The sequence below is a fragment of the Pecten maximus genome, chromosome 10 (assembly GCF_902652985.1).
Source record: "Pecten maximus chromosome 10, xPecMax1.1, whole genome shotgun sequence".
Classification (NCBI taxonomy): Eukaryota; Metazoa; Mollusca; class Bivalvia; order Pectinida; family Pectinidae; genus Pecten; species Pecten maximus.
This window is the reverse complement of record NC_047024.1, coordinates 38,544,364-38,570,509: the sequence shown is the minus strand read 5'-3', so window position 1 is coordinate 38,570,509 and position 26,146 is coordinate 38,544,364. Positions and strand designations below refer to the sequence as shown.

The 26,146-nt window shown below is 36.2% G+C and overlaps 2 protein-coding genes across 5 annotated transcripts; one reads left to right on the top strand and one right to left on the bottom strand.

Moving 5' to 3' along the window:
• Positions 1-829: 829 nt before the first annotated feature.
• On the bottom strand, positions 830-13,613 carry LOC117335826 (nucleoporin NUP35-like). 4 transcript variants are annotated; one of them, XM_033896050.1, is made up of 11 exons: positions 13,500-13,613; positions 12,616-12,761; positions 12,125-12,222; positions 10,264-10,384; positions 9,787-9,847; positions 9,120-9,219; positions 6,189-6,242; positions 5,368-5,437; positions 4,623-4,751; positions 3,667-3,825; positions 830-3,472 (listed from the first exon to the last, which is right to left on the bottom strand). In XM_033896050.1, the coding sequence occupies exons 1-11, from the start codon at positions 13,525-13,527 to the stop codon at positions 3,395-3,397; spliced, it is 1,044 nt and encodes a 347-aa protein (XP_033751941.1). In that variant the 5' UTR covers positions 13,528-13,613; the 3' UTR covers positions 830-3,394. The 4 variants fall into 4 exon arrangements, 2 of the variants coding, with proteins under 2 accessions (XP_033751941.1, XP_033751942.1); XR_004534497.1 differs by lacking the exon at positions 830-3,472 and adding an exon at positions 4,303-4,329 and having other exon boundaries at positions 3,718-3,825; positions 4,377-4,751; XM_033896051.1 differs by lacking the exon at positions 830-3,472 and having other exon boundaries at positions 3,718-3,825; positions 4,554-4,751.
• An 8,253-nt stretch (positions 13,614-21,866) lies between these two features.
• On the top strand, positions 21,867-26,146 carry LOC117336682. The gene is made up of 5 exons (XM_033897292.1): positions 21,867-22,208; positions 22,774-23,223; positions 23,812-23,953; positions 25,533-25,654; positions 25,947-26,146. Exons 1-4 carry the CDS (start codon positions 21,867-21,869, stop codon positions 25,631-25,633), a joined length of 1,035 nt encoding a protein of 344 aa, XP_033753183.1. The 3' UTR covers positions 25,634-25,654; positions 25,947-26,146.

Genomic DNA, 26,146 nt, shown 5'->3' with positions numbered 1-26,146 from the left:
ATGAATTAGAATTAAATGTTATGAGCAGAAATGAAGATTTGTTGAAACAACATTGCATGTAAGGAACCAAATGGTTTCCTCAATAACACAAGCCATCCGTTAATGAACCAACATAGTTCCACACTGCATCCTTATACACCAGATATTAAATTCAGGTTAATTTCTAAAATATGTAATGATCCATAGACAATCAAATAAACCTGTCATTTATACATGATATACAACATACACCACATAATTATGTAATGTCTAGTAACACCTATTATTCCAATACTGAAGGTGACCTTGAACTTCAAGGAACTCTCTTAACTAAGAGAATCATATATACAGGCCCTAGCCTATCCAATAACAATTGTTTCTGTTAGACTTTTACATCTTTAAAATGGTTAACAGAATCTCTGCCTCCTGTGAAGTGAGACTAACCTTGACGGAGAAATCTCGAACCTGAGGCTGATATTCCTGGTTGTTTAACTCGAGGCTCTGTCAAGTTCTCAAGGTAAGGGAGGATTATTTTTCTCCCATCATTCTATTTTATTCAGGCAGGATCCAGTTGTTCAAATACAACAAAAAACTAATATTGCAATGTAACACATTGTTGACCTCACATAAATATTGTTACCATGACATCATTGTATTGTTACTGTGACGTCATTATATTGTTACCGTGACATCATTATATTGTTACCGTGACATCATTATATTGTTACCGTGACATCATTATATTGTTACCGTGACATCATTGTATCATTACCGTGACATCATTGTATTTTTACCATGACATCATTGTATTGTTACCGTGACATCATTGTATTGTTACTGTGACCTTTAATATTGTATTGTTACCATGACATCATTGTATTGATACCGTGACGTCATTGTATTGTTACTGTGATGTTGTTGTATTGTTACTGTGACATCATTATATTAATACTGTGACCTCATTGTATCATTACCGTGGCATCATTGTATTGACATCATTGTGTTGTTACCGTGACATCATTGTATTGGTACCATGACATCATTGTATTGTTACTGTGACATCATTGTATCGTTACTGTGACATCATCGTATTAATATCGCGACATGCTATCTACCGTACCCTAGGGGTAGACAGATGTCATACACTAGGTGGTGATGGAGATATCATCAACAGGTCAAATGGGGGTCAAATCTGTGAATGATGGGAGTAAATGTGATCACAAGGGGGAAGATTCTTAAGTTAACAAACATGAGCTCGAGACTTGCTTTCGGTTTACAGCAAATGACCATTAATATATTATGTATTTAATGTTCAACTCTTTAATACAATCAATGTAACAATTGTTAAAGACAAATGTGTCTCGTGTTTACGTAATTCACTAATATACACATATACCTACAAATACTGACAAACTTTATACCAGTGTAAGTTCTGTCTATAGTAAAAACTTTTCATACCGAAAGGAGTTTTATCGTAAGTAACAGAAGGTAACATATGATGGAAGAATGAATAATTATAGAGTTTACTAACCATATATAGTGTGAATAAAACATCTCAGAATTAGATGTTTACAATAAAAATGTATTGGCCAAACTATGGTCACTGAACCGATTCTCATTCACAACAGGTATCCAAGTCTACACACAATATATCACAGAGACAGTCTTATATATACCCAACATCTCATCAATGTTTATAGGGTAAAACAACTGCACCATCAGAAAAAACAGACATTTTATGTAGTTTTTATCCTCATAGCAGATGCTTCAACTCCTTAATCAATTCTCTTAATTATCAATGCTATGAAATCCTTTACAATCATCTTTTTATTTCAGTTATAGAAATATAAATTGTATCTTCTGTCCAAACTTCACTCTTTGTGGTACATGATCTTTGTGGTACATGATCTTTGTGGTACACACTCTTTGTGGTACACACTCTTTGTGGTACATGTACATGATCTTGAGTAGGAGGCTATTGAATACCTATATCTAGATGAATTCTAGGCCTGTCGTAGATAAACGGCCTTTACATTGATCTAGAACGGCCGTAAATACAAGTCATTCTGCATTTATCGATATTCTCTTCGCCAGTACACAGGGTGCTGTGAAGTGCCCTCTTTTCATTGGTCCAATGCTTAACCAATTCAAATAAAAATAGAATAATTGTCACAGATTTTGTTTCTTACGCTGTTTGTATAATAAGAAATAAAAGAAGCTAACGTAATCTTTTGGTGCAGTTTAACAAATTCCTACAAGACAACATTGACACCAATATGAGCCTGTAATAGTTCATAGAAATGTATGATAAGTTTTTGATTTCGTACACTGATTGAAATGTGGAGCCTGACAGCCTCCATTGTCTGAGAGTATCACATTTAGTTATCTATATTAAGATATCTAAAAAACTATAAACAATTGAATCCCCACCCCAATAAATTTTCACTAATGCTGGCAAAAAAAACAACATTTCTACTGTGCAGTTGGGCCAAGCTCTCAGCTCCTTTGATGATAAATGGGCTGGGCTGTCAACTCTTTCCAAATACGAAGTTTCTAGGTCTAGCTGTCAACTCTGTCCACGAACAAAGGGTTTGAGTCAAACCACAAACTCCTTCCACAAACAGAGTTTCTGAGTTGAGCCTCCAACTCCTTCCACAACAAAGATTCTGGGATAAGCCTCCAACTCCTTAAACAGAGTTTCTGAGTCGAGCAACCAACTCCTTCCATAAACAGAGTTTCTGAGTCGAGCTGTCAACTCCTTCAACAGAACTGTCAACTCCTTCCACAACGAAGATTCTGGGATAAGCCTCCAACTCCTTAAACAGAGTTTCTGAGTCGAGCAACCAACTCCTTCCACAAACAGAGTTTCTGAGTCGAGCTGTCAACTCCTTCAACAGAACTGTCAACTCCTTCCACGAAGAAAGATTTTAGGTTGAGCCGTCATCTCCTTCCACAAGCAGAATACCAGTTCTGAGCTACAATTCCTTGTATGATCAGAGTAACTTAATCAACCTGTCATGTCACTCTTTCAACATGGTAACAGATTGCCTGATTTGCCTGTCTGGTTTGTGAGGAAACAGGGTCTAACCAACAATTCATTTTAACAGCAGAGTTACTTGACCAAAGAGATGATGGAGCCTTATTTGTCATTTCTCTCTGTGAGCAGGAAACGAAGGCCTTCACCGGTAAGCTTCTCAGTTCAGTCTGTCCAAAACTCAACATAATCTCACACTTCACGAATTAACAACAAATGTCTCCATATCGCCATTCTCACATATAAATTACCCACACCACTGTCCCCCAGACTGGTCACTAGTCCATCCCTCGTATGATAAGCACTGTCGTAGATTGCACACTCCCTGTTATAACAGCATGCATCACCATCCAATCAAACTCCCTAATGTAACAGCATGTGTCACCATCCAAACATATATTCCATCGCCTTGGAAACAAATGTATTATTCTTCTGAGGAGCTTGACCATTATTCACCACCTAAACCAGACAGAATACAACATGTATGAACAATTTCAGTTGATACTTATGTTAACTGAAAATTACACACATTTAAAAAAATTTACATACATCACAACAACAACAAATATTTTGAAAACAAACAAAAATGGTTTATCGTTTCACTATGTTGAGTTAATCAAACATTTTAAAATTATTGGCCAGTCACAACTCACCTCATTTTCACTGCGGGCTGTTCTGTAGGCTGCAGTGAGGGGCCTGATGGGGGTGTTGCGAGTGTTGCCTCCTGGGGTGTGGAATGTGGCGTTGCCTCCTGGAGTACCAAGGACAGGATGGATAAGACTGTTATTCTCCTTCTCTTCCTCCATCACACCCTGGGGAGAGATTGTTTATTGCCATGACAACATTGTATGCACAACTGGGTCACCATGTAACTTGTAGTGTAAAACCGTACTGACAATGTTATTCGAGGTCACAATATTCTATGTCCTCAATGGCTATGGCTTTTTTTGTGTAGAATTTTTCGGATGGCTTATAATTTCATCCATAATTTATAATATTTTTAGATAGAAAGATTTTTGAAAAGCACCATAAATAATGTACAAAATTATAGACTTATTCTTCAGATTTTAATAATAATGGTTTTTGGATGGATTAAAATTGAAAAACAAAATATGGTTTTAAGAAATCACTAATGTATTTAAAGATCACAGCTTTACCAAACGATTCTAATTACTGTGCCAGCACTATTGATTGAAGTCTTTTCCCATTCTTAAATTTATTTTTTTCAACACATGGCGTATCGCTGACCATCATACATCCCCCGAACACCTTCCTATTTTTACACTTACCTTTTCTATACAGGGCGTAGCGCCGACCTTCATATTTTTACATTTACCTTTCCTATACAAGGCCTAGCCCCGACCATCATACATCCCCCAAACACCTTCCCATTTTTACACTTACCTTTTCTATACAGGGCGTAGCCCCGACCATCATACATCCCCCAAACACCTTCCCATTTTTATACTTACCTTTTCTATACAGGGCGTAGCCCCGACCATCATACATCCCCCAAACACCTTCCCATTTTTATACTTACCTTTTCTATACAGGGTGTAGCGCCCGACCATCATACATCCCCCAAACACCTTCCCATTTTTATACTTACCTTTTCTATACAGGGCGTAGCGCCGACCATCATACATCCCCCAAACACCTTCCCATTTTTACTCAGTGCTTTCTTTGCCTGCAGTTTGGACTGATAGTGGAGGTGCATCCAGTTACCTTCAGATGCCACCTGAAATTCATAAAACATACATAAATTCTTTATCAACATCTGAATAGCTATCATAGGCATTTAAAATTTTATCAGGTATTTATCAAGGTATCATTCTTACAACCTCATGAAGAACACAGAGTCTGCTTTAATTAGAGAAAATAGATGCATTTCTCCTGACTTAGTATCAACACTGAGGGTATAACACAGAATATTTAACCTTTTATCTCAGACAGAGCTCAATGGTACATGTATATAGTATACATATCTCCCCTCCCCAACCTTTTAGATGACAACTATATACTTTGCTCCGACTTCATCATTTGTAATGATCCAGTGAAGAATACCTCTATTACACTTATACTTGACATTTAAAGGATCCTGAACAAAGCCTGTTATAAAACCAAAGGTCCAAAGGCCCTGAAAGGTCCCCGACGTTAAAAAGTGTAGAAATAATAGGTGTTATGAATCAGAATCAGACCTTAGAACTCTCACCAAATCAACATTGGAGTATGGATCTTAATACATTAGGCCACCAGCTGTCTGATAATTAAGAGTAAGCTGGAGTTATCAAAGTCCGACAGATTTTGTCGTCCCGATTAGGTTTGTAGTACGAAGGGAGATAACTCATACTCACCACATGTTTCACTATGTTGCCATACTGAGAGAACTGCTGAAGGATGTAGGAAGCTGCAGCTGGTGGAAACCTTTCAAGCCAACAAAGTTATCACAGATTTAATACATGCCAGCATTTTAGACTGTTTATCCCCCCCTCCCCCATCAATGTCTTAACTTTTGTAGAAAATATTTCACAGAAGACTAACCGATCCCCAGTGACATATGGCCGCTACGACAGATAATCGAACATGCACTTTTTTCTTTATGACTTAAACTTATAAATAGAATACAGCACAATGTATGAATTAAGCTTTGAAAATTAAAATCATTTCGTTAAATGTCAATTTTCATTTAATATCAAAGGAAATGTACAAAACAAAACTGGATAAGAGCACTTACCCAAAAACAGTCACCCATGTCTCATCCAAAACTGGATAAGAGCACTTACCCAAAAACTGTCACCCATGTCTCATCCAAAACTGGATAAGAGCACTTACCCAAAAACTGTCACCCATGTCTCATCCAAAACTGGATTAGAGCACTCACCCAAAAACTGTCACCCATGTCTCATCCAAAACTGGATAAGAGCACTTACCCAAAAACTGTCACCCATGTCTCATCCAAAACTGGATAAGAGCACTTACCCAAAAACTGTCACCCATGTCTCATCCAAAACTGGATAAGAGCACTTACCCAAAAACTGTCACCCATGTCTCATCCAAAACTGGATAAGAGCACTTACCCAAAAACTGTCACCCATGTCTCATCCAAAACTGGATTAGAGCACTTACCCAAAAACTGTCACCCATGTCTCATCCAAAACTGGATTAGAGCACTTACCCAAAAACTGTCACCCATGTCTCATCCAAAATGTCCTCAGATGTTAATGATTCCCTGCAAATAACAAAAATTGTTGCAGATATTGTTATTCTTATTTGAAAAAAGCAAAAATTCTTATCATAGACACTTCAGATGGCCACTTCCACTCCCCCACTGTCCTTACTATCCATGACCTACCACCACTTCGGTGTAGACAGTAATTGCCAAGTCCCTTAGCCACACCCAATACTTCTATTACGCAGTCCCACGGCCACACCCCATACATCTATTATGCAGTCCCTCTGTCATACCCCAATACAGTCAAACCTGCTCTAACGACCCCCTGTATATAACGACTGCCTGTCTATAACGACCGGTTTTAAGATTCCCCGTGAGATTTCACTATATAACGACCCTCTGTATAGCGACTACCTGTCTAATGTGGCTAACGACCGGTGATTTCGGAACGGTGGTCGCTAATTTGTTTTCTATAGCGACCGATTTCTGTCAGCCATCTTCTGCTCTCGGCAGTCATCCCTCATAAAATCCCGGAAAATTCAGACACATCGACCCTGGCTTGATTATACAAACAAAGGACCACCACAACCCTGGCCTGAGTATATAAACAAAAGACCCCTACCACCTAGTTAGCCTATAATTACTGTAGCTGCCCTGGCCTGGGGCTTGGTAAGAGAGGAGTCGGGTCATGTCGGTATTCCATTACAACTGTGCACAGGTGGCTTCATTTGACAGGGTCAGTTAATTTTGTGATTACAACTAGGATACATCAATTCAATAACAAACACTGGTCATATCTGTCAACAAGATTTACTCACATGAAAGCCAATAATGCCTTTCTTAATCGTAGCTGTCGGTACTAGCGTTTGTACTGCCGCCATCTTTAATTAGTCAATACTAATAAAAAGTCGTTAACTGACACAAATATCCGGATTTCAATTTGGGTCAGAAAAAAAATATTTTGGTTTTAAGAAGTAAGACTATAACACAAAATGATTAGTAGTAACACAAATATAATTAATTTATTAATTATTGTGTATTCTTTTTCTTTATTTATGAAAGAAAGGGAGATAATTTGATAGATACACATAGCATTATTTCAGAACAAAATATTCAAAAAAATTATCCATAAGACCATTTTGAGTTATATTTTGTGTTTGGGTCCACAAATCATTAAATATTAAACCCTTCAGATTTATAAAGTTTATGCATTTATTTAACTTTTGACTGGTCTTCTGAATGCCCTGTTCAATGACAATTTGTTTATGGCAGGTTTAAGTAAATTGGTTTGTGCAATAATTTTGACCTGTCTATAAAGGCAACCTGTCTATAGTGACTGTTTTTCTGCCTCCCCTTGGGCGGTCGCTATAGACAGGTTTGACTGTACTTCTATTACGGAGTCCCTCTGCCACCCCCCAATACTTCTATTACAGAGTCCCTCTGCCACACGCCAATACTTCTATTACAGAGTCCCTCTGCCACCCCCCAATACTTCTATTACAGAGTCCCTCTGCCACACCCCAATACTTCTATTACAGAGTCCCTCTGTCACACGCCAATACTTCTATTACAGAGTCCCTCTGTCACACCCAAATACGTCTATTACAGAGTCCCTCTGCCACACGCCAATACTTCTATTACAGAGTCCCTCTGCCACACCCCAATACTTCTATTACGGAGTCCCTCTGCCACACCCCAATACTTCTATTACAGAGTCCCTCTGCCACACCCCAATACTTCTATTACGGAGTCCCTCTGCCACACCCCAATACTTCTATTACAGAGTCTCTCTGCCAGCCCCCAATACTTCTATTACGGAGTCCCTCTGCCACACACCAATACTTCTATTACAGAGTCCCTCTGCCACACCCCAATACTTCTATTACAGAGTCCCTCTGCCACACCCCAATACTTCTATTACAGAGTCCCACACGCCAATACTTCTATTACAGAGTCCCTCTGCCACACCCCAATACTTCTATTACAGAGTCCCTCTGCCACACGCCAATACTTCTATTACAGAGTCCCTCTGCCACACCCCAATACTTCTATCACTGAGTCCCTCTGTCACACCCCAATACTTCTATTACAGAGTCCCTCTGCCACACCCCAATACTTCTATTACAGAGTCTCTCTGCCAGCCCCCAATACTTCTATTACGGAGTCCCTCTGCCACACGCCAATACTTCTATTACGGAGTCCCTCTGCCACACCCCAATACTTCTATTACAGAGTCTCTCTGCCAGCCCCCAATACTTCTATTACAGAGTCCCTCTGTCACACGCCAATACTTCTATTACAGAGTCCCTCTGTCACACCCCAATACTTCTATTACAGAGTCCCTCTGCCACACCCCAATACTTCTATTACAGAGTCCCTCTGTCACACGCCAATACTTCTATTACAGAGTCCCTCTGTCACACGCCAATACTTCTATTACGGAGTCCCTCTGTCACACCCCAATACTTCTATTACAGAGTCCCTCTGTTACACCCCAATACTTCTATTACAGAGTCCCTCTGTCATACCCCAATACTTCTATTACAGAGTCCCTCTGTCACACCCCAATACTTCTATTACAGAGTCCCTCTGCCACACCCCAATACTTCTATTACAGAGTCCCTCTGTCACACGCCAATACTTCTATTACAGAGTACCTCTGCCACCCCCCAATACTTCTATTACAGAGTCCCAGTCTTTTACATACTTTTAAATATTGACCCGTTATATTACAATAGGTTCTTTAGATTTCTTAGTTGTTTTCATGTTCCGGACTAGAAGCGGGTATTGGAAGCCAAACCTATATCCTACAGGGGATTGCCACACTTGTTGCCTTTAATACACGTTTTGGTATGTTTATCAGGTTGCTGTCCTGTTCCTGACTTGGAGAAGTTGTGTTCGAATTATCCTATCACAGTATACCTATACGCCTACCCTTGAGTGTAGAATGGGTCGAGCTGTGCCGGTGATATAGGAATCCTCCCACCTGCCATCTGTTCTTGGGCCAAACTCTCTGATAAACTCTGTGACAATCCTGTAAATAGTCCATCATCATATGTCAAAAAAAGAATCAATCACCTTTTTCAGAGTGTCTGTTTCTAGTGAGTGCTTTCAAAGTTTTTGTCTGTTTTTAGCGAGTGCTTTCAAAGTTTTTATCTTCCTTATATCAATATGATTAATATTCTATTTAACTTTATTATACAGTTTATCTTTTGCATAATGCCATCATATTATAAGATTTATATCAGGTTAATAAAAACATCTCAACTCTTTATATATGGCTTTAATCTTTTGAAGCTGTTTTCGAAAAACTGGACGTCACTGCTACTAGGAGCATAGTCATTTACACCTTTATCAATGAAAAAATAATTTGTCAAAGACACTATGGGCCATTAGTTAAATAAATACAAAACCATACAGAAGCCTAATCAAGAGTAAATGATGAAAATGTAAGAAACAGTAATCACAGTCAGAGGAAAATGCTGCTTTTGATATTATTGTTAATATTGAAAAAGAAACTTTCCAATCTCTATCAAAGGAAAACTACAGAGATGTGTATGCAATACGGCAAAGTCATCAGACTTCCAAAGCCTGCCCTTACCTGTCATAGGTGGTGCTGGTGTACTGGGCATGGACCCCGGAGTGTGCATTGACCGAGACACCTGTCAAAAATATATTTTCTTTAATTGTTTTTAAATTTCAGTCACTTATTGTATTAAGAAATATGACTGTTCTGAGTTGTCATTAAACATTTGTCATTGTTTTGGAAAAAGGGGTGGGAGGATATTGTCTTTGGTAGTGTATCAATGGAATGAAGGATTGAAATGTGGGAAACACCTCAAAACACATTTCTGTTTCAGTGCCTATCAAAGGTACACAGAATGACGCACAGTCCTTAATGATGAGGATATTTATGAGAATACAGCAAAATAACTATCTTTAATTCTAGATATTTTCATATTTCATAGTTGTTTAACGTTAAATCAACATTCTTATCTCAACAGATGCTCATTCAAACAGACTAGAAAATTCAAGACAACAGAAAGTTGGACCTACAGACAAGATTCTGTCAACAAACCTGATGAATATTTGGTGTCCCAAAAGCTGTGGACGTGTTCCCAATCGGGCTAGTATGACTCATTAAGCTCTTTGTGGGTGGTGCACCAACTTTCTCCTTCGGTCTAAGTACCTCTCCTCGGCTAAAATTGACAAAAATAAATAAGATTAACAAGATTGTAACTGCAATAATTATTTATCTTTTGTGTTGTTAAGGTTTTGCTATAAAAACAATATCTGAAAATCTATGATGAAGATTTTCATAAAAACAATCTGAAAACTGAATATCTTATAATTATATGACAAAAATTTTAACTGTTATTTCTTATAGATTGTGGCAATGTTATAGAATTAATCCAAATGTCAGCAAAATTCAGACTAAATCAGAGTGTGATACTATTTTTCATCAAATCATTTTTATGATTTCTATCAAATAAAACCTTTACACAATTATTTGACCTTTATTATATCGGATAACTGCTCTTTCAGTCATATTTATGTATAGATTATATCAAAATATAACAATATTCAACCTGCTTATTGACTCAATTTCATCAGATCACCTAAAACTTACCGAGGACACCTGTTCTGGCAGTGTAAATTTAAAATCAATATACAGAGCAACCCGCTTATTTGCATAGCCCTTTTTCCATGACAAAATATGCAAATAACCGGAGTATTCGTATAGGCGGAGTTGGGTTTTGGCCCCTCTTATACACATGTAGATCGTCAGGTAGATACTCAAAATGGGCGCTATATGATTGTTTACGTTATTTGCATTAAAAATATATTTAAAAAAAAATACATTATTTAAAATATAAGAGCAAATACGAAATACATGGATTGTTATTCTTTGTAAATGTACAAATATTTGCATACACTTCATCGTTTACTACTTGTCACTCCGAGTCTCTGGGTCCGATATCGGTCATACACGCGTGGGTTGGCACTACGATGTACAATGTCATCGTTTCAATTAACATTCATTATCGTCTCGAGATGCGTTGTGTTCCTGCTATGAGTATATTAGTTGTTTGATCATAGATGATGAACTGCTGAAGCAATAGACTGTCTTAAATGACCGTGACATGTGTATTGTCGTTTGGGTTTGTTTTGGAAAATTGCGCACACACAGAAAGAGTTGTCGTTCATTACACATATGCCCCCACAATGCAACGCGCCAAGAAAACAATCATGGCAATCGCAACCTGCCTCAGCGAGTGTTCAAGTGCACAGAACAGAGGTTTGGATCGATGCTATAATAAATAAACAAATCTCATCAAAAGATGAGGCATATAGATATTTTATTTAGTAATTCTTCTGCACATTGCTACTGATATGGTCTAAATAATAACAATGTCGATATCGATGCATCGAACGTAACCTGTAATGACGAAGTGTGAACCAATGATAAGATAACGTTGTACATCGTGTCGAATCAATAATGTAAGTTAAAACACATTTCATAAAACTTTTATTACGGGAAAATCACAAAAATACCCTAAAATCAATTAAAATTTTTCGATTTTTTGGAATTTGCATATAAGCGGGAGTCGGTGTTTTAGTCAATGCAAATACACGGGATTGAAATACAAAGATAAAGAAGAAAAAAATCGGGACCTGAGAATTTTATGCAAATAAGCGGGATATTCAAATAACCGATATGCAAAGAAGTGGGCTCCTCTGTACAACAATTAGAGAGTATTTGAATGCATGACTAACAGGATTATTAGGAGGAATGAAAGAAGAAACTTTATAAGTGTCTCCATCAAAATATATAACGTTTTGGATATTGCTCATTTCACTGGTATTACAAGGATAACTTTCACTATTCAGTGACTCGGTGATCATGACCTCAAATTATTTTCACTATAGAGACAAACCTCATTCCTGGTGTGTTGAAGCTACTGGACATGAGACCAGCTCTGGAGGCAGACTTGGGTGGGCTGGGACTGGCTGCTGACCAAATCCTTGGCCCAGGCTATAAAAACATATGGTAACCCCCGTAAGTTCCATGTCATCACAGTCAAAGGCCATTGTCTTCCAGTGTATTATATAAAGTTCATTATAAATTGATGAAATACATTGATACATATGTTTACCAACCTGTAGCAATTTTTCAAATGTAGTCAAATTTAATGTGACCTTAAAGCTTCCACCTTTAAACCTTGACTGATGATCATCAAAATATAAGTGTGTGTAAAGCTTGATGCTATGATATTATGGAGTGAATTGCTGGATATGAACTAAATCTGTTCTGGACTTAATTATATTATAATGTCAGGAGATATCTTGTCCTAGAGACAAAAGGTCTCATATGTACTCAAAGAAAAACCGAGATAAAGTTACTAAGTGGGTGGTTTATGATAATTACTGATACAGAGTGAGGTGTCTGGTCCCCGAGGAGAAAGCTAGGTAGGAACTGAGACTGGTGAGCCCCTGTGGGGCTAGTAGGACTTCCTGGTGATCCCATCATCATAGGCTCCATACCAAATGGTCCAGAATTGTACCCTCCGGGTCCTGCAAATAAAGAAATGTAAAAGTGTGCATGGAGATTATTTTCAAACTTAACATTTTATATTTATGACTTATTGCCAACCACCTTTTATCATGCATTGTTTGTTGTTTACACGTGCATTTGGAACATATATAGTTAGATAATCAGAAGTGTTCCGAGTAACTTTAAACAGGAATTGTGCATATGTAGTTTGCTGTATTCTTTTATAAATATAACTTAGTGGTTTTCTATTGTTCGTCAGTCAGACGTAAAGTCCTTGTGAGACTTCCTAGCTGGCTCTCCGTCTCTTTCTTTCTCTAAAACCAGTGTCTATATGCTTATAGCAAGCAGTGTTATGGAGTAATTACATATACAAGTTATATATAAATACATCATGATGTACTGTAATGGTATTACTTTACAATTGTTCTGTTGAATGAAATTTAATCAAACTAGTCTATAGACCTAACGCCCAATCCAAAGTATACAAACAAAACAAAAACCCATTTCTGTGCCCAGCTAAACTGACAATGAGCAGTAGTGTAGGCACTTGTCTAACTTATCAGTCCAGTAACTTGAGTAAGGTCTCATTACCAATGGTACATGTATGCGAGTGTTATTACTACAAAAACTTATCTAAAATAGTTCGAATTCTAAAACGAAACCGACAGCCATCGTCAGTAAAATAACAGGTGTGCTCAAATTCTGCTTCAAAGCAATTGGAATTCGAAGTTGACTCCATGTCGATAAATGTATATTACCATGTGTTTCAACACTAGGGGAATGCATTGTCTTCGTTACAACAGGGCCTGATTCTGTGAAACGTCTATTTCAAATTTTCTGACATGTGCGCTAAAAATGAGAACGGAAGTAAATTCAATCCTGCGCGCGCCGTTTTAAATTCGGAACATATCGTGAATTTTCATACTCGCTGTAATAAATTCCGTTACAATCCGAACAGAAAATTGTGTACCATGGCGGGTAGGTATGACTTCATTTGATGAAACGTAAACTTAGAAAGCCGTGAAAACGCAATAAAATATGCATTACAAATTACAGGTAAACGGAGAAAATAATTGATTGAAGGTTTTATTTACGGGAGCAGACGGTGCAGTTATGACGCATAAGCTTCCTGTGCACAATGCGTGATTAGGCTATCGGGTGTGACAGTGACACAAGGATCTAATGCAACTACGTGACTGCAGGTGTGACTCGTGTGACACAGGGACCTGTAAACATCATGTGATTACAAATGTGAAATATGGACTAGCGAACAGTGTGATTTCAGGTACAATTAGTTGACACAGACCTGTGCACAGTGCCTGACTACAGGATGTGACATAGGGACCTCTGCGCACATCAGTATGTGATTAAAAGTGTGTGACACAAGGACCAGTGCAAATCAGTATGTGACTACAGATGTTTGACAAAAGGACCAGTGCACATCAGTATGTGATTACAGTTGTATGACACAGTGACCAGTGCACATCAGTATGTGACTACAGGTGTGCGACACAGGGACCAGTACACATCAGTATGTGTCAAATTACAGGTGTGTGACACAGGGACCAGTGCACATCAGTATGTGTCAAATTACAGGTGTGTGACACAGGGACCAGTGCACATCAGTATGTGATTACAGGTGTGTGACACAGGGACCAGTGCACATCAGTATGTGTCAAATTACAGGTGTGTGACACAGGGACCAGTGCACATCAGTATGTGTCAAATTACAGGTGTGTGACACAGGGACCAGTGCACATCAGTATGTGATTACAGGTGTGTGACACAGGGACCAGTGCACATCAGTATGTGTCAAATTACAGGTGTGTGACACAGGGACCAGTGTACATCAGTATGTGATTACAGGTGTGGCACATTTATCTGTTTAGAGGTTCTGAATACATGTGTGTAACACAGGGACATGTGCAAAATGTGTCGGATTCATCTTGATACTTAATTCAGGGATTAGAATTCACTGAATGAATAATTTACACTATATGTTTGTGTGTGTTTTAAGCTAGTGACACCTTAAGTTTTATTACAGTCTAGAACATGAGTATGTTTTTACAGCCACAACAGGATCCTGTAGGAAAAATAAACATCCACTTAGTCATGTTCTTGATAGGGGAAGTAGCTTCCTACATATTATATGGAGATAATGCTTGCTTCACTTTGGGCCTGTTGAAGATATCTATCTTACTGCTAGCTGAGCACTATGATTCACACACATATATCTAGAATCTACTCATTAACTCAAGCTTGACTATTATAAACCATAATTTAATTTTCAGGCCAGTTCCCTGCACCAGGTATAATGTCTCCGGGACAGATGCTGGTACCTGTCATTCATGTTCACTAATTAAAAGATAAATTCATTACTGATATTGTTCTTACCAACCAGTACTATTGAAGAGGATTAAGTCATTTTCGCAATGCATTATTGAATTGCTATTACTTCTTACTTAGACATATTTCATACACTGTCACATGCAAATGTTTAGTATGATATTTAATTTGTAAGTACTGTTTAATGATGGACACATGTCACATACTGAAACCAGTGCTTAGACCCTACTAAATACAGAGTAGTGTTGCAATATTACGCTTTCTTCACGATACAATATATGTATCGCAATACTTGTCTCACCATACATATCACCATGCATCTATTTAGCCAATTATTAATAAAATGAAATCAAAGAAAACTTTCTATGGTTTAGTATTCCTCAAAAGTGATGATAAAGGATACCAAACATCTGTTTCAGTTACATAGAACCCAACATGTTTCCAAATATGTGATTAAAATGAAGCAGGCGATTCTCTCAATTCTAAACAATCAATCGACAAAAGAGCTTCTACTGTCTTGCCAGTTTTGGGCGATACTTATTATTATGCAGAAAACCAGAAATGGCCTGATCCTGAAAACCGGGGACGTACTGTGATGTGAGAAAAAATATTGTGAACGGAACCGTGCCGTTTACATCGCAATATATATTATCCCACAGATTACTGTTGCAGCACTAATACAGAGTTATGGCCCTTTGTTAACTGACATTCATTTTTATATTACAATTGCAATAACTGACATAGATTACACATATTTTGATTGGTCAGTATATGGGCAGGGTGAGTGCTACAACAGCAATCATCTAGCTATATGGGTAAATCACAAGACACAATCTTAGAGACATGTTAATTAACACAGAAGTTAAAGTACAGGCCTAAATGTGAGTTGTAGGCCATATCAAGCTTTGCCACACATTAGAGATGGACTATACACGAGGAAAGTAATAAATTGCTTTATTTGTATTTGAGTTCTTTTGGGACAGCAAAATATCTCATTCTTAAATGGAATCCTGTGTCCTATAATATACAGAGTTATTGCCCTTTATTGATTTGCACAGACAAAACAAGTATATTTCAGTTCTCACAAGAAGCTTCAAATCTGTTATCAAAATAATAAGTTTCAATATAATCAAACTGAAAAATTAGTATGAACAAAAATAACACTCAATCTTTATGTGAAAGATGTAACAGGGAATTTTTGCAATACATGTACTTATATAATGTTATGTAAATGATCTAAAATATAAATATATTCTTTTAATTTTCAAACCAGACATCTCAGCAATTTGTAATGGAAACCAGACATCACTCACTGTAGCAGAAGATGAAGGAAAATCCCTGCATTGCTAGCTCAGCTGAAATGTGTGGAAAAAACACATTATTGCCAGCTTCAAAGTTAGAGGTAAAGCATTCAGACAAGCAGAGTTATTTTATGTTGGATTTAGAATTGAAATTAATCATAATCAGATAAACACACTAAAGTAAAACATCGCTGCTTTTATGAATTGAACTGTTCAGACAAAAATCATTAAATGTCTCTGAAGTGCAATACTGTTAAGTTGACTAAACATGTAAATTTGCCAGTTCAGGAAGCAACTGAGTTGAGGCCTGGGCTTCACACCACAACAGTCTCCATGTGCCTTTGTTTTGGATGGTGTGTAAACCTTGGATATCAGTATCTAAAGTCCAAAATATTGGTGAGTAAGACAATTTTCTTTTTATAGAATTGTGCATGTTTTTGCTTGTTTCAATGTCACTGCCCAATGAAACAGTTTTGAAATATTCATGCAGGATTGACGTGAAGTGATATACAATCTTAGCTAAAATCAAAGTTTTTGTATGATTATACCATCAGCAGTTTACGCTTAAATTCCATGGGATACTTCATCAACATGATCTACATTTTATACCAAAACCAGGAGGACCTTTATCATTATGTAATCAATTTGTACGCAATTTATTTGAAATGATTATTGCTATAATTCTTACCATTTTTATATAAAGGGGAATTTTAACCATTTTAGTTTTCCAGTTTCATGTGTTTCTTTGTCAGTCTTAACAGTGTTGGTCGGCCGTAAATAACAACCAGGTATCAACGGGCTATAATCAAAGCAAAAACAAATCTGGGGTCAGAATATACCCACAGTCATTGAAATCCGCTATGAATATATATCTCTATATATGGCGAATGCTAACCTGTAATTCATGAAGTTAACAGTCAGGTAGCCCGATCACCCACACACCCGAGTATATTTGTATCCAGTATGTAACTACTTTTTGATGTTGTTAGTACTGATATCTGTCCATCCCTTAATCCTGTCCATAATGGATTCTGACTGTTACAGTTTCCAAGTACTGTGGACTATGTCTTAACCTGACTCCATTAGGACTACATAATTTGGCCAGTTTGTGGACAGTTTAGACAAGACTCCATTAGGACTTCCGACTACTATATGATTTGGCCGGTTTGTAGAGGGCTCAGTTTGTAGAAGGCTTTGGATAATGTAGAGATTATACTTTTATTTTAATACAATATAATTATAATATAGTTGTATTATGTAAGTAATTAATGTATACATACAAATCATGACACTGCATATCATTGTATATATGTGAATTTAACTAGTTATTTCTTGATGCAAGATAGATACAAAAATCTTTAAGATTTTAAATTTAAAATGACTCTTTTGAATAGAACTTCATCTTAATGATCGAGTCCCCTGTCATTCTTTTTCGTTCATCCAAATGAGGTAGATAACAGTTTTTTTTTTTTTTTTTGACATTTTATCAATGAGTTCAGTAATCGATATCACACATACTTGGTAGTCCAGTTCATCTCATTTTCATTTTCGATTTTGACATCATGACTTCATCTGTGTCTGAACCAGGATAAACAGGTCAGACACTATCAAGAAGTGTAATTTCCCATTCAGAAGAAATACCCTTAATTTAAAGTTTAGCAATTGAGTCATTAATATCATCCTCTATTTCCTTATTTGGGTATTGCGCAATCATGGGGCCCTCAAGAGGAAGTCTCGCTTGGATATTTAAGCAGATTGTACAATTGATGTATCTGACACACATGCACTGTAATAATTATTTTGAATAACAAGGCAACATTCTTATTATATGTGAAAAGAATTTAGTTGTTTGACTCAGTGACAGCAGAATAGAAAGAGTCTGGATTAGGCAGAGATAACTTTGCCCCATATATACAAGTATATATATATATTATTTATAAATATTACCTGGTGTGATTTGGCCTTTTATCATTTGGTAGTATTATTGAGAGATTTTTGGGGATTCATAATCGCTTACAAAACGATCTCACTTGATCCCCTGGTACATATATGAAAAAGTATGTTGTGTATGAAGAGGGCATGAGGGCATCAAGTTAAAATGTTAAAAATAAAGATGGTATGGCAGAATGTTATCGTCACTTTTATCTTATCTTCCAGTGTTTATATACAATTTGTGATTTATGTTGTGCAGGTTTATCTGTAGTTCAAATGTCATTTTCAGATAAAACACTTACCAATATCAGTATTGATATTTCAGACAGTGAAACATGGACTATACGCCCAGGGAAGGTCTATGAATTTGTTAACTTAATGCCAACACTCTGCTTCTGAAAATACTGTCTAGTACAGAAGGGGAGATAACTCTCCCAGTCTTGAAGTGTATAGGCTATCTGATGCCAAACAGAAAGGAAAAAACTTTCAATAGAAATCAATAAGAGATGACCATAACATTGTCTTGCTGGGTAGTTCGGCTATAATAGATGAAGTGTTTTTGACTTATTTCGACAGTAAGGCATGTCCCAGAACTCTACCAAACTTTTTGCACAGTTGTCTATTGCTGTGTTTTCAATAGAATTGTTTTCTCTGATGTATAAGTACTGTAATATTCATTCCTTCAGCTGAAACAATAGGGGCTGATTTTGTCACAAATGAAACTATTTGCATTTTACAATTAGACTGCATGTGTTGATCTATTTTACAACATATTTCAAGTCTTATATATACATTTATCCTGCAACTGCCACCGCATTGTCGGAATACACCCACCGTATATATTTTTGCTGTATACGGCAGTGACGGAAAACAGCTGTATTTTGGAATCTTAGCACGTGCGTCAGTTCGACTGACCTACTTCAAAGTGAAACTACGTTTAAAAGGCGAACATATTTTGTCATTTTTGACACCGTTTCACTTCAAAATGATTATTTTTGATGATTATTTTTATGACTGTTGCAGGATAAATAGAATACATGGTCAGTGTCTTAAAATATAAGCTGTATTTTTGGCCCGGGACAGAAAGACAAAAGTGGCTCGCCACTTTTGTCTTTCTTTACCCTCGCCAAAATACAGCTTATATTTTAAGACACTGACCATGTATTCTCTATATATCGATAAATCTCACTATTTGAACTAGTGAATATTTAAGAAATCAAAGACTTAATGGTATCTGTCATTAATTTTACCTTTAGTTAGAATTTTTTCGATTAGTTGTAAATGTTATAAATGTTGAGATAGGTTAAAAAAAAAAGCCATTTTAGTTGAAATGTTTGAATAAATTAAGTGTCAAGATATTCTTTTTCAGTACATCATTATGATATAAATATCAACTGTCTCATAGTACATTTAAAACTGTTTTTTAGGTTTCAGATCCTTTCCTTTGTTAACCTCACATGTTGTTTTCCCCCCAGACAAGTTAACAGATTTATAATTAAGGGTCACTCTATTTAGACAGTGATGGGCGACACAGATATGTTAGTTTTATCTCTCCCTGTACATTCCCACATAATACTATCAGAAGTTAACTCTGATCTAAACAAATAGGCTGGTGTGATGTCATGCTACAGGTAAATGAATAAAACTAGATAATAACTTTCATGTAAAGTCTATTTATAAATGTAGGGAGAAAATTCCAAGCATTCTCCATACAAATATGTACCTGGGGCTTTATTTCAATAATCATTGTTAACTAATGTATATTATGTTTATGACATTATAATGTGTATATGCCAGATTACCTGTATTGATAACTAATTCTAAAGTGGCAGTTTTAAAATTTTAAAATGTCAATTTTACTTTGTAAAATGAAAATTTAATGTAAAGTAAGTGTTTATGTTGGGATCCCAGTACTCAGTGTACAGCACAATAGAATATTTTTATGTTTTTGTTCTGTTTCTGTGAAATGATTTCCCTTAGATGTTTGCTTAAAAATACGAGCTTTACACTTGACAAAATAAAAAATGATAAAAATGTATCTTTGAAGAATCACTACAGTTTACAGTGTAATGTGACTTGAACAAAAGACATTTAAGTGAAATAACATTGTTATTGTCAATCATGAACCTGTCTGATACAAAAATAAGCAGACATATTCATACTGATTAATCTAAAACTATAATGATCATTGAATATGCATACAACAATTAGACACAACAACTTTATTTGGAAAAGAATCCAATACATTTGTTGGTCAGTACCCAGGTAAAGTTTAGCTGTCAAAGAACTCTGGGCCTATTTGATCAAATGGCAGTATAATTCACTTGTCTGTACCAGTATCAGACTGCAACCATAAACATTTGATAAATCCAAGTGCTACAGAATGGCTGAAAATAATATAAATTTAAATTTTGCATAAATAGTAAACCTAATACCTCTGGTTCAACTGTGATGCAAGACTTGCATGAAACAACTTGCATTAGAAGCATGTGGGGAATTTGTGTGGGAAAACTTACATTAGAAGCATGTGGGGAATTTGTGTGGGACAACTTATATTAGAAGCATGTGGGGAATTTGTGTGGGAAAACTTATATTAGAAGCATGTGGGGATGTTGTGTACGTGGGACAACTTACATTAGAAGCATGCGGGTAATTTGTGTGGGACAACTTACATTAGAAGCATGCAGGGAAGTTGTGTGGGACAACCTGCATGAGAAGCATGTGGGGAATTTGTGTGGGACATCCTGCATTAGGAGCATGTGGGGAATTTGTGTGGGACAACTTGCATTAGAAGCATGTTGGGAAGTTGTGTGGGACAACCTGCATTAGAAGCATGTGGGGAATTTGTGTGGGACAACCTGCATTAGAAGCATGTGGGGAATTTGTGTGGGACAACCTGCATTAGAAGCATGTGGGGAATTTGTGTGGGACAGCCTGCATTAGGAGCATGCAGGGAAGTTGTGTGGGACAACTTACAGAAGCATGTGGGGAATTTGTGTGGGACAACTTGCATTAGAAGCATATGGGGAAGTTGTATGGGACAACCTACATTATAGAAGCATGTGGGGAAGTTGTATGGGACAACCTACATTATAGAAGCATGTGGAGAAGTTGTGTGGGACAATCTGCATTAGAAGCATGTGGGGAATTTGTGTGGGACAACTTAAATAGCATCTTCGCTAACCAAGGGTTACTCTACGCTAAGCTCCATTTCACCCTTGGCTTCGTTCATTTCATATTTGACGCCTCCCGCTGCACGTTTTGATTGGATGCACAGCATTTTGCATGCACCAATCATAACGCGGAATACAGCACAGGCCAAAAATCATAACAAACATGGCTGCACCCATCGACGACTGTCGCGTTTGTGGGGAAATATTGACTAAAAAGCAAAGACGGACGGTATTTGGTGATACATTTGGGGTTTTTGACCAGCTGTCACAGGTACTAAGCTATGTCGCTAAACCAAACGACGGTTTATCGAGATTTGTATGCGGGTTTTGCTTCAATAAGTTGAATAAACTGCACAAAATCGATTACGATCTAATGCACAAGCTGGATGCTTTGAGATCTGAAAAAATAACTATCATCTCGGCTTTGAAGGAAAAACTTAAAAATGCCAGGCAAATACAAAAACCACCTGTAACACCAGTACGCAGTCACAAAAAACGAGTTATGTTACATTCGCCAACACCAAGAAAAACAAAAAAAGCGTTGTTTAAGACCCCTACTAAGACACGCACGACACCTGACATGACTTCCATAAGTACTAGTGATACTCCCAAGCAAATGGTCATGGTCCATGCATCGGGTTCGACGGCAATAGCAGACAATATGCCTGAGTCAAGAGTGAAGTTAAAGACATCATTTTCTCCAAACAAAGTGAAGGTAAAGTAGATAACTAATATTAATAGTCAGATGTATTATTCTAATCTGTCAAAAAACTTGAGGATTGAACATTTTTGGTTCACTGCGTAAATTTACTATTAAAATCTACTATTTAAACGGTACAAATATAAAATGCATGTACATATTCACGGCCATGCACACGTTTATACAGTCAAGGATACACAGTGATGTACAATATGTAAATGTGTACTCATATGTACATGTATATACATTCATCATAGACATATATGTATGTATACTCTGTATATATGTCTCTGCAGTCATGAATAATATGTATATACAGTCATGTATACATATATGTACAGTAGTCATGCACATACATGTATATACATATTGAGCATGAAAATACATGTGTGCATGTATAAACAGTCATGCACATGTATATACACATGTAAATTTAATTAGATAAAATAGATTTATAATCATTATATCTATATTTCAAATTTTGTTACCATACAATACATACATGGGTATTGTTTTGTACATGGAACATTCTGCCACACTTTTTTAATCTCATAGATATGCATTTCTTATTTTGTTTCAGGTCATGTTTAGAACAAAAAAAGACTCAAAGATAAGAGCAAAAGTGGTTCAGGATGGAAAGTCAAAGCAAATTATCAAAAATATAGCAATGCATAATTCAAAGGACAGAACTGCTAAAATCATAATGGAGTCTACATTGAAGGAAGCTGTTACCAAAAGAGTCTTGAAAGAGATAAGAAATGAAAGAACCAAATTAACATCGACCCTGAACATGTCAGTGCTAAGAAGAAATGATAGCAAAAGTTTAGGAACATTCAAATTTGCAAATCTTAATACAGAAATCAAGATTTGGGCACCCTTTTTTCATGAATGTATCTCAACGATTGTGAAAGACTCTGCCATTGGAACAGCTGTTGTCTCTGCGATTTCATTGAAGTTTCATAATAAACACATGACTGCTTTTCAACATGTTATCAGCCAAATTTTGGACCATAGTGGAGCTACTGATGAGGTTTGTTATAAACATGAGGAACTTTTGTACATTAAGTGTTGCCGTACATAATTTCAGGCAGATATATACATATATGCCACTGAAGATTGTACTACCTGTAATTTTCACTCATCCATGCCAATGACTGAAGTATGTTACTTTAGTTAATATTTGCCCATCATTTTGCAGAGTCAGTGTTTTCAATGTTTAATTTTATCATTTATAAAGAAATAATCATAATAGCAAGACAGAAAAACTTCAAACTAAAAATCAAAAGAATACACAAAGTTTTTTGGCAAATTCTGAAATCCAAGATGGCTGCCATAGACTCTTCTTTTTTAGCAACTTAAGGAATCTTTTTCAACCATCACTAGGTCCCACACATTAACTGTACAATATTAAGGGTTTGTTAGAAGAAAAAAAATTAAAACAAAGACATTATTGATAATAGCATTTATATTTATGCTATTTTATTGGTTTTGCTAAAATCACTTTTTCATCTGCATTCACACTGGTTTTCTAATTGAATACTGCTGTTATGTTAAAATACTTATATGTACTTGTACAATGTTACTGAAGAAATGAAGTTATATTTTTCTTTCATTTAAGACCATTTCTATTCTCAACAAACTTGGAATGTGTGTGTCTACATCTGCAATGACCAGAACAAAGAAGGAACTGGTGGAGAGACAGTTAGTCCATACCAAGGCGTTGATGATGGAGGAGAAGGAAGAACTTGAAGCTCCCTCAGGTATGTTAAGAGATGAACTTAAATGTTCTGAAATTATTGGAGACAATATCGATATAACGCGTAGTCCATCACAGATGACCAAAGACAGGAAGAGGCAAAGCTGGCATTGGTTCCTTTTAGTTGGTGTTGAGAAAAGAGTTCTGAACACTACTTTAGATGACAGTGGTCCAATATCGGATATAATGGGCATTGAAAACAGCAAATTTGTACCAAACACAACAGAATGCAAAACATTGGACGAACACTTCATTTACCATATAATGAAGGTAATGGCGAAATACTTAGTCTGTTTCAAAAAATACAGTGATTGTCTTCCAAAGTGGCTGTCTAACCCTCATATTAAAGAAACGTCAAAAAAGTCAGATTATTCTATTCTTGACTTACTTGATAAAAGTGAAAATAAGTCCGAGGACATGATTTCCATATTGGAGCATGTACATGAGAAGTATGTGCCACATACCAAAGACGAAAATCCAACAGTCATCCAAAGAAAAGTATTTGGTGGTGATGTCTTAACCAATGAGCGAGCTTATTCAGCTCAGTTAGCCATGTTGAACAGTCCAACAGATTATGAAAGACTGGCAGGTGTCATTCACAGACCTGATGGCCTACATAGGATGATGAACCTGCTATTGGTATCAGAGTTCATAGCAATTGATTCTGTTCTGTTATGAAAAGGCATGTGTTATTTTTTCTAGGAATTAACTTAGTGTCAGTTTATAATAGTTAACTAATATTGTTTCAGTTATTCACTTTTGTTAGAAAATAGATAGAACTTAAAGTTAATTTGTTAAAATACTGTACATTTGTGCAGTTTTTGCCATAAAGGGCTTTAATTTACAAGAGGTCCAAGAGGCTTAATATGCTCATTTGAGTCATGTGGTAATTTTAAGTTAAAAAAGTTCACAGATAAATTGACATTGATTGTTATTATCTTTTATAGAATGTCTTTCAGCCAAGGGGGTCTAACTAATTACATCCACATAAAGTGTTATACTTTGTTTCAGTTCTTTAAACTTGAGTGAGAAGTACTAGCCTCTTTAAGCTTTTGTAAAATCTGAATTGTAGTATATTACATTAGTTGCAAAATTCACTTTCCCTGTTATGAAAAATTCAAAAATCATACTGGGATGGGTACATACAGTATGTAATATATATTTATTACAAATGTATTTTTGGTTATTTTAAAAGCTGCAAGTGATATATATCTTATAACAGGGAAGGTCTCAGTTTTGTTAGAATGGAGTTCTTTTTGTGTGTGTGTTTTTTTCCATGAAACTTTATACTGTTAAAAACAAACTGAAACAGTAAAAAGATGTACAAAAAAATTATCTCTCAGTGAAAATGTCCACATTTATCAATATATTTATGAATCTTGACTATCACATCAGTCCTAACTTATAACTTTTAAATCTGTTTTGAATTAAAATAAATACAAATGTATAATATATACTTATACAGTATTTTGATAAGTTTCAAATAATGTGTATTGTATTCATGTGTTTGTGTATTTTCCACATTGATGACAAAGATGTATAGATTACAATTTAATCTTTTTTTGTTTTATCTTTCAATTCAGTTCATTTATCAAAGATTCTACAAGATAAAGTCAGCGACAGACCAGGGTACTCTAGCAAATTTGAGAAACATCATTGGACGCGTAGATATCCAGGGTCCTGATCAGGTGATTGAAAAATACAGGTAAAAATTTATATTAAGTAGAAATGCATTTGTTACACAATACATTTGTAATTATATATTGATACAAGAAATGAATTAGAGGTCCCAGGAACAGCTCTGCTTCAACAAAATGGTGAAATATGTACTATAGTGTCACATGCATATTGGTAATTTTGTTTAAAAACATATATTTGTATTACAAGGCTTAAGCTAATAACCTACAGGTATCTACAAAGACTATCTTTAACTCTATAGTTTATCGTATATGTATGAATTTCACACATACATGTATACACTGCTTTGGAATTTTCAGGGCACACTACTCCTTTGTAGAAGACACCCTTGATGCATATATAGTTGCAGCATGTATGCATTTACTTGACATGGCTGAAATGGAATCAGATCCCACAAGGAAACAAGTACTTTTTGATGCACTTGGAGATGAACAGAGATACCAGTTTATCCACACTATTGCCGAAGAAATACTTGATAAATATATCAAATGTGTTGATG